This window comes from Diabrotica undecimpunctata, unplaced genomic scaffold (genome assembly GCF_040954645.1).
Source record: "Diabrotica undecimpunctata isolate CICGRU unplaced genomic scaffold, icDiaUnde3 ctg00003049.1, whole genome shotgun sequence".
Taxonomy (NCBI): domain Eukaryota; kingdom Metazoa; phylum Arthropoda; class Insecta; order Coleoptera; family Chrysomelidae; genus Diabrotica; species Diabrotica undecimpunctata.
In genome coordinates this window covers 6,022-16,567 of record NW_027314249.1, presented here as the reverse complement: position 1 = coordinate 16,567, position 10,546 = coordinate 6,022, and the positions used below count along the sequence as shown (strand labels likewise).

The window sequence follows — 10,546 nt, the reverse complement described above, 5'->3', positions numbered from 1 at the left end:
ACGCGCTATCTCAGAGTACTTTATAGCGTAATCTGCGTTGTTTTCCTTCCAAGTACCAGCTCTGTAATCCACAACAACTGATATGTCATCGTTTTCAATAGTTTCTGCAATGTGGGTTACCTTAAAAATAGATATTAAACTAAAGTAAATGTACTATGTAACAAAAGTAGAGTAGAAATATTTAAAAATAGCAAAAAGTGTCAAAAGTAACAAAATAGTATGCTTCAAAACAGTAGTTAATTTTACTTCTATCGTAATGGAAAAAAATATACAAAGGGGGGTAGCACCGTAAGATTCCTAATGACATACATTTTGATTAAGAATTGCCTCATCTTTTGAAAGACGACGTTTACATCTATTTTTTTTCAAATGTTGGCCAATTTGGGCTTCATAAGTAACAAGTTTCAATACGGGATCGAAAAAAGTTCTTCGAATCGTCAAGTTTTTGGTGTACGAACTGTACAATGTTATCTTTTTTTAGTAACTAAAGCTGTAGTAGCAGTACCTGAATATATCTTCAAAATATTAACATTAACAGTTATTTATCTTGTTTGAAGAGTGTATTAAATAAGAAACTATATATAACTTAATCCAACTCTTACGACTGGAATACTTGAGCTCAATATTCAGAAGTAAATATGAAATATTCATACATCGTGTCCTATTACCTTTTATAAAAAGAATTATACCTGTACATAGAGAACAGCCACAGCTGCCCTCAACAAAAGAAACATCTAAAAGCATCAGTGTCTACATACTCAACGGAAAAGTACGCCTTACAGGGGCCAAAGAATTGCCTAATCGGGCCATATCCTAAGACAAAATGCACAATACAGCAGCACTTTCGACTACAGTGAGCCCCTTGACACAGCTGACCTAAAAATATTTTGATCTGAATTAAGACCTTTCGTGGGTCCAACGAGATACTTTCATACGATCCCTGTAGAAGACAGACCTACACTTCAGGGATGCGATCCTGTCCACGAAAATAATGGTGATCTCGCATTACAATCCATTAAGGACGACATATCATGTAATAACCCAAATTTCCTACCTAAGTCCTTTCAAATATCCAAACCCTAGGAGTAAACCTAATGATGATGATAGTGTGTTTGGCATGGAAACTAGTCCATTTGCCACAGATTTTTGAATGATTTATGATATGTTTATGAATTGAAACTTGATTGTTAACAAATTTATATTATATATCCGGATAAATATCAAGGGATTACATATGAGTTCGTATATTGATTTCTGATTCAGTGACAGTAGGTAGGTTATGTTTACTGGAAGTTGCACATTACTTTTAACCAGGTTTTTATAAAATGTAGATGAGAGTGCTTTATATTTAATACATCCAAACAGGATGTGATTAACATCACATTGGGAAATATTATCGCATGAGCACTTTCCTTATTGTATAATGTTTAATATAGCCAGGTGAGCAGGAACAGCACCGCGACTAGTTTTTAATCTTGTGATAGTTACTCGTGATCGTTTGGATATGTTATAATGGAATATGTGTGGTAATTCTGTTAGGAATGGTAAAGTAGGATGAATCTTGTAATAATGATTATTGATGTATTCGCCAATATTTTCCGTCTGTCTTGCCAGGTAAAATTCATTTTTTGAAGTTATACTTCTATACGCGCGCTCCACGTTGGAAATTTGTATGGGAGTGAATCTGTGAAATCATTACATATGTAAGATAATGAGTAAGAGAGAGACAGAAGATATATTTTCTGTCTCTTCCTCTCTCGAATATAAAAATGTTCCTTTTGTATACATAATTTAATATTATATATATTATATAAAGATATATATATATATATATATATATATATATATATATATATATATATATTTATACATATAATATTATACATATAATAAAATATTTATTAATATTATTATTTATGTGATATGTTTTGTATTATTTATTAAATGTTCATAATTATATTAGTCTTTTGTATTTCAAAATAATAATCTCAATAAATCACTGTATGATCCAGAACTGTCAATTTTGAAATGCGTCTGTGGCATGTCCTCGGTAGTATAGTAGTCAGTATCCCCGCCTATCACGCGGGAGACCGGGGTTCGATTCCCAGTCGGGGAGGACTTTTTTATTAATATTATTACATTATTGTCATTTTTAAATACTTATGGATATTGCATTTTAATTTGTATTGTATTATTATATGGAATTATGTTGCACTGTATTGTAGTGTATTTTTTTATGTATATTATTGTCATTTTTAAATACTTATGAATATTGCCGTTTAATTTGTATTGTATTATTATATTAATAACAAAATAAACAATGAATTTTACTGCAGAGGATCTGTAAAAAAATTTTTGCATTCAACTCGTTTCATACATATATGAAAATAAAAATATACATTTTCATCAAAACATTGATTCAATCCTTCATTGTTAGTAAGTTGTTATTAATTCTGTTTCTCTTTCTGCTATGTTTTACCTATAGAATTACATATGTAATGATTGTGCAGATTGACTCCCAAATAAATTTGTAACGGCGAATGCGTGTATAGAAGTGTAAGTTCCACCGGCAGTCCTACTGGACTGCCACACCCGTTTTTTTTATTATAAAAATTGATTAGATCTGTTACTGTGTAAATATATTTTTGTATACCAGAATGAGTAGAATCATTAGCCTCTTCTACTATTTCATTACCTTTTATCCCGGTGTGACTTTTTGCCCAACTAAATGTTTATTTTTAATCTTTATTTCTCATTTTTTGTTTAATGTCACATATCAGCCCACATGTCTTATGGTTTAACTCAGTATTATTAAGTCCGCTAAGAACTGACTTAAAGTTAAAGATGATCACAGCATCTTGCAAATTTTCGTGCTCTAGCCAATCCAGTGCCTTCCTAATAGCTACTGCTTCTGCATGTAGGAGTAAACCTAGCGTGAAAGAAAAATCACTGGTGTAACGGTAAAGACCTCCAATTTATATGATGGGCATCAGTGAGCTGAGATGGTTTGCTCATGAACACGTGACCAGCATCAAGGCACACAGTACTACTCTCTATACAGCACAGGAATGAAGTTGGTATATTTATACCATCTTCTTATATTCGATTAAAAGAGACACTCAAAAGCCTAAAAGAAAACGAAATGACATAATATTTTCGGTGACTCGAACGCGAAATATGACCTGGGAGGCGAATATGGACTAGAAGAGAGCAATGAAGGAGGTGATAGATTATACCAGTTCTGCCAAGAACACATACCTGGTTTAAATAACATAGAGAAGACTGCATACATGGAACGGACTATCAGATAATCCACTTCACATAATCAGAAATCAGATATTTGTGGAGTAGAATTTTAACTTCTTTATTCAACTTACAATCTCTTTATTGTGTAGACAGTAGGGGGAACAAATTAGATATTCAAAAAATTTTAAAGCAATTTTAGCAAACATCATATATCTTACCAAATCAGTTCCTTCTCTGTCATTATCTATAGCAGGTAATGACGTCAAAAGTTCCAGTACTACCACTCCAAAGCTGAAAGTATCAAATTGCACTGATGCGTCTCCTCCAAAAGCTTCTGGAGGCATATATGCCGATGTACCAAATACAGTGGTGGACGTGTTGATATTCTGGTTTGTCATGAGTTTTATGAGACCAAAATCTCCAAGCTAAAAGTTCAAAATAAGTTACAAAAAAAATAATAAATATATAAATAGATATAAATGACTATTGTTAATTTCCACCAAAATTATCACCTTTTAGATGTTTCTTTCATGTTAAAAAAAATACTGATTCAACTTCCGACCTTTCGATTATGAAATCGATGCAAGTGGAAGGAGACTGATATGCTCAGTGGCATACTTCATACCCTTGCAAGGACTTGTAAAATATGGGTGGAGTATTTGGGATCGAAAATATCCTACAAAATTAGAGAGGTTTGGCTAAAGGTTACCATACTGTAGCAAAAAATGCGATTTCAGTACTGGCTGGGGTGCTATCGATAGATCTGATGGTAGAGGAACGCACTGACAATTTGAGTCGAAGAGAGTGGAGTGAAGGCTTGTGTGTGTTGACGAGAGCAAGATAAAAAGAGAGTGCGAGAGAAAGAGGGAAATATGGATAGAAAGACACATAAGGAGTGAATAATAAATGGCGAAGACGATGGATGGAAGAGAAAAGAAATGCGGATTGAACAGACGTTTTATTATTAAGCTCAAGACATGGGTCGCCTATTAACATTGAAAGCTAAGCTATCTTCTCATTGAGATATTTACGAGCATTGCTGTTTAGACTCTTATTTGTCAAAGAAGAAAGTAATGTGTGTGTGTACATTCCCAAGCAGGGTACAGAGATACTGAAGAGAATACCCTGTTTGCGGGGGTTGGATGTGAAAACGTGTGAGTTTGAGAATTGCTTTCATGATAGGATCACAACGCAAGTCCTATTTGAATTGATACACAGTAGCGAGAAAGATTGAAACCTAGTGAATGTTATGGTTGTGACACAGTTAAAAAAAATGAGCGACTAAAGAAAGGGTGAAGGGGAGAGCGGAATAACGTAGCATCAACTTTATAATAATAGAGTAGAGCACCAGGATAGATGCGACAGAGAGCCGATAAGGGAGTGGATGGGACATAAAAAAGTCCTACTACTTCATCATCATGGAGGACGACCTATAAACATAAGACAATGAACGAGGAGGAAGTCTGAATTGAACGACATAGACAGACAGGCAAAGACCCATCCAGGATTATGATGTCAAAAGAATAAGATTAATAATGAATGGTAGGAATGTTTATGTTGTATATTTCCAACAAAGACTGTCAAAATATTCGCAAGTTCAGTGAATCCACTACCTATATCAATTACCAATGGTAAAGAACCATGTTATTGGCATATAAAACACCAATAAATCATATTCTTAAGAGGAAACTCATAGTTTGATGGATAAAATACTGAAATGAATCGGTTATTCGCTCATTTGTTCTAGTTTCGTATGCAGTATTGCAAATACACCGTGTTTTTTGTTTCTGATCATACAAAACAAACACAAACAACCATGGCTACCCTCAAAAGGAAATACAGATCAATGGATATAAAAGTATTTGTAGTTGTGTACTAGTATAAACCTGTAAATAGTTATAATTCTACCGGAGGTCTAATTGCTTTTGTAGTACTACATACCTTTGGTTGATCTCGAGAGTCTAAAAGGATGTTGGCAGATTTGATGTCTCTGTGAAGAAGTGGTGTTGGAAATGCTGTGTGTAGATAAGCTATAGCTTTTGAAGTTCCCATAGCGATGTTTAATCGTTGTTTCCAAGACAGTATATTCGAAGAATTCTAAAAGAGAATAAAAATGTTTAACATCCAGGTATGCAATAATGATTTTAAAAAATAGTATGACGGCAATACACTAGTTTCGGGAGTACAACTCAACTACTTATCGCTATCTACTTTATTGGACGCAGTTCTTTCTTTAAAATTGTTGGATGCTAGAGAAATACTGTCGCTTTAGAACGTCAACGATACTAGGTTATATATTGTTACGATAATTATGGCGTTTAAAACTGTAAATATATTATGAATAATTCTGTTTTTGTTCTAGTCATTTCGGCGCTTGTTTACCAGAAACCTCTAGACCTGAATTATGATGAGTCATCCACGACTCGAGGTTTCCAAGCAGGCTGGATAAAAACCAGTCTATTCGATGAGGTCCCGTTCTAATGAAGAAGGTCATCGATCCTTCTAGATAACGGCATTTTGTGTATATAAATGAAACATTTTATTTGGAGGGACAGTTAATATCTGAAGATCGCGCGCCGCGTTTTTAAATTGTAACGCACGTTTTAAAATAAATTAATTGTAAAATAAATTAGTACAAATAAAGACTTTAATAAATTTGTGAGTGTTATAAATAGAACTTTTAATAAATAAATAATAAATAAATTAGAATTAATAAAAACATTACAATATCCATAATATTAAGCCAATACTATCTGATCGTCGACAGAACATAATATATGTGTAGCAACTATACGAGGTCTGGCAAATAAGTTCCAAGACTGTTGGTATAACATTCTTGTTTAACAATTTTTTATTTATCCCCTTTAATATTATTCTCCCTCCGCATACTTACACCGCTCCATATGACCTTCTACTGTACGAAGCAGTGTTGCAAGTCATTTCCCGACAGTATGTTGACTAACTGCATTGATTTTTGTTTTACGTTCTCAAATGACTCGTAATGGCTTCCTTTCAAGCAGGATTTTATTTTTTGGGAACAGGCATAAGTCGTAGGGGGCTAAATCTGGGGAATAAAGCAGGTGCTCCATGATTGTGACCTGGTTTGTGGCCAAATAGTTTCTGAGAGAGTGGAAGATATGACCATGTCGTGGTGATAAAGGATTCAGTAGTTCTCTTTCCATATTTCGTGCCTCTTTCTCCCAATTTTTTCTCGGAGTCTTAGTAAAACCTCTACATAGTAATATTGATAACTCTCTGACCATATGAACTACACCCTGTATATGAATGAAAACAATTAACTAACACCTATTTGAAACTGGACTTGCTCACCCTCGCTTTTTTGACTATGGAGTGACAGTTTGGAGTCTTCCTCTGCATAGATTGATTGCCGCTTGGTTTCGGGGCCATATTGAAAAATCCATTTCACAAGGTATTACCCCTAATAGGAAGTATGAGTCATTTGGAAGCATTCCAAGGTGCCAGAAAAAATGTCTTTACGATGCATCTTCTGTTCCGGGGCTAGAAGGCTGGGTACAAGCGTAGTACACACTTTCCTCAAGCAAAATTTGTCTCACAGTTTAATCCACATGTTAAGCAATGACCTTAATACTTAATCGACTGTCTTTTGACATGAAACATGGAATGACATTGAAATGAAACAATAGACTTAAAGACTTGTTTTTCATATCCACAAAGATTAATACATTTTTGCCCATGCTCGAACTAACTCTGTGAATCATTATTTCACTCGCTTTTTGCATTTTCAAGGCATTAACTGACGACTTCAACCTATGACCAAATAGCCTTCCTTGGTTTTTGGGAAAGTAAAAGAATCGTTGAGACTCTGTTGAGACTGTGACAGTGGGAATGATGGTCTAACAATTTAATGGTTTATTGCATCAATAATTTTGGTTGTCTTATGGACTGGGTGTGAACTTGCATTTTTTTTTTTGGTGGAGGATGATTGGTCGTTTGGGTTTAAGAAGTTATATACACTCAGAAGTATAGTTTTTTTTTTTAATTTTGTTAAGGATCATGTTGCTACATGACTTGCTTTCGACGCACATGTCGCAAAAGTTTAATTGGGGAACCATAGAATTAATCGTTGTTTTTTTAAGAAAAAACAGAAGTCAGGTTTTATAAAATTTACACGGAACGTTTGTCGAATTGTACTGTTGTGCCACATCTCGAGAAAAATATGATTTAATTTGTAATCAGGTGAGAGAAGGATAAGCTAATAAAACAGCGTTGTCATATCGCCGTTTGGCCAAATACGATGTAGTGAATGTAGGAAATGATTTCAAATTTATTGTTCCTTTGCAGGAAGGTAAGGAGTAATTTTTATATTACGTAAAAAAAGAGGAATTATTTGATATTCTATATGAAGCACATTTAAGTATTGGCCATGGAAGAAGAACAAGAATGTTAAATTTTTTAAATTATAAATACAAAATATAATACAAGAAGTAGTAACACTTTTTTTAAAATTTTGCATAACCTGATAATCTATTATCGAAAATAGATTTCAAGCAAAAGATGGTTTGCTTCAACAAGCAAAAAACATTAAACTAATTTCTAATAAGTTATTACCGGCTGCAAAAATTGGTGATACTGTTAGATTATCTGTCCCTGACGTTGAAAGAGGAGGAGCTGATGCAAGAAATACATTAGGCGTTGTTATGACAGTTGAAGATACCATGTGTTACAAAATCGGGACAGAAAAGGGCACTTTACCACAGTTAGATGTGGCTATATCGGAGAATTCTTAAGATCCCGTGGACTGACCGAGTCACAAATGAGGAGGTCCTCAGAAGAATGAATAAGAATCGAGAAGTACTGACCACCATCAAATCTCGAAAGTTACAGTTCTTCGGACATATTATGCGAAATGAATCCAGATATGCTCTCCGTCACGCCATCCTGCAAGGAAAAATATTTGGAAAACGAGGTCCAGGAAGAAGAAGAACATCTTGGTTAAAGAACCTCAGAATCTGGTTCAATACAACATCTGTGCAGCTTTTCCGACCTGCTGCAGATAAGATAAAGATTGCCATGATGATCGCCAACATTCGTAACGGATAGGTACATCAAGCAGAAGAAGACCACAGTTATTGTTGAAAAATCCCTTCGTGAGATTGCACCGACTTCATCTCTATGTGGTGGTCAAAGATAAAACAAGATGCTCGTGCAAAACCAAATGTGGTTCAAAAAACTGATACTGTAAGGCAGCTAATATTTTATGCAACTCGTGTCACGGATGTTTGTCATGTTTAAATACATAGCAGGTATTTTTAATAGAATTAGCAACGTTGTATTATTTTCTAATACATTATTCAACATTAACCAAGGAGAATAGTTACTCGACATTAACCTGTTAAAGTCAAGATTAACAGGTTAATGTCAAGATTAACAGGTTGATGTCAAGATTAACCATTTTCGGAATTCTTGTTTTCGTTTTGTGCTTTGTTTGTTTCATTGATTTCTGTCGTAACTGGAAGAATAATATTTACAGATGTCTTGGAATGGTTGATTTCGTTTGGTACTTCATATTTGTCAGCGACTACTGTGATAACTCGAGGAATAATGTTTACAGAAGAGCTAAATTTGTCATTTTCATTTGGTATGTTTGAACTGGTTATAAAAGTTGTACCTGTAAGTAATAACACTCACTGAAGCGATGGAGAAAAAACTTAAAGCCTTCGAGATGTGGCTATACAGAAGAATCCTAAGGATATCATGGACGGACAAGATAACCAACGAGACTGTACTACGAAGAATGGGGAAAGGAAGAGGTGATGTATACCAATAAAAATAGAATATCATGTTTAAAAAACGTGAAGAAATGGTTCTCCACAGTAATAACTAATCTATTTAAAACATCAGTTAATAAAATAATTATAGCCAGAATGATCGCCAATATTCGAAACGAATAGGCACCAAAAGAAGAAGAACCATTTTCGAAGTTTAACCGTAACATATACATATAATAGGCTTGAACTTCCAATTCTGTTCTAAAATAAATTACCTGTAATCTATCCTTTAATGGCCCTCCAGATATGTAGTCATACAACAAACAATATGTGCTTCCATCGCACGAATAACCCAGAAGAGACAGTAAATTGTCATGTTTATACTTGCTCAACACCTCAACTTCGGTTCTGAACTGCTTAGTAACCTCGTCGTCGATGTCAACCACTTCCACATCGCCAATAAATAATTTCTTTACCGCAATTGGTTTATTTAACAAACCTAGGGCCAAGAAAACTGATCCGAATTCTCCCGAACCTAATAACCTCCCCTCATACTTCTGACCGATATATTTCCTTTCGTTGAAGTAATTTGTTGTTGTTTCGAGGTTCTGATAGCTATAATGGGGTAAAACGGTATCTAAGGAGAGATTCGGCAGAGGAGATGAACAAGAACGCGTTTTTGTTGAACTCTCTGATGAAACTTGTGACGCATTGCTCAGCTGGATACTCTGGCTTGCTATGGTACTAACTTGTAGTGTATTAAAGTCAGGTAAATTATTTGAATCAGTAATAACTTCTGACTGTTGCTGTAATAAATCCAAATCGGGCATCATGTTGGCTTCCGACGTTGTCTCATTCGCTAAAATGTTAAATTTAGTACATTAAAAATGATGAATTGTTGGAAAATAGCAAAAGAAAAGACTTACAATTGGTTTTATTGCAACTAAAACGACCAGTATCGGACTCTACAATTTCAGTCTATCGTCAGTTTCCCGATAAAGGTTACTTAAGTATTTGAACAGAAAAATTACAGTTGGTATAGGTTGGTTATCAGATATAAATTATGCCAATACAAAGTCTATAATGACTAAATTTGTAGCGTTTTAAATTTTTTTAACTACGAAATATTTATATTTTAAAAATTTCTAAAGACGCCCCTGTTTTGTCTGTTTGCAACGACGTTAAAATAATCGATAAAAGGCGTGTTGTTTATCTCGCAGTAAAGACGTATTAGCACTTCTTTATTTACATTCAAAATTCCCCATTTCGTACATGTTATTTCTAACTATAATATTTCAAGATTTTTTTGTCGTCGAACAACGATTTGTTTACATTCAAGCCCCAAATATCCCGGTTGAGAAGAGGTTCTTAGAAAAAATATTGCAATATCGTGTTTTTTTCTCTCTGATGCGCAGTAGCTCCGGAAGAGATTCAAGGTTAATTTTCACGATTGCAAGTCGTAAGGAATTTGTGTGAGTTCCTTGACGTGACGGGGTGTGAGGAGCGTGGAGGGAGGTGATTTGCGGCTAGTTTTGGAACACCGGCCGGCG

General features: G+C 34.5%; 1 protein-coding gene across 1 annotated transcript; it reads right to left on the bottom strand.

Annotated features, from left to right (window-relative positions):
* Window positions 1-19: 19 nt before the first annotated feature.
* Window positions 20-9,851, bottom strand: LOC140432155 (interleukin-1 receptor-associated kinase 4-like; the record flags this gene model as incomplete). Its single annotated transcript, XM_072519988.1, has 4 exons — window positions 9,272-9,851; window positions 5,188-5,343; window positions 3,465-3,671; window positions 20-120 (listed from the first exon to the last, which is right to left on the bottom strand). Coding segments are annotated over exons 1-4 (1,022 nt in total), but the record flags the coding sequence as incomplete, so codon positions are not given.
* Window positions 9,852-10,546: the final 695 nt, after the last annotated feature.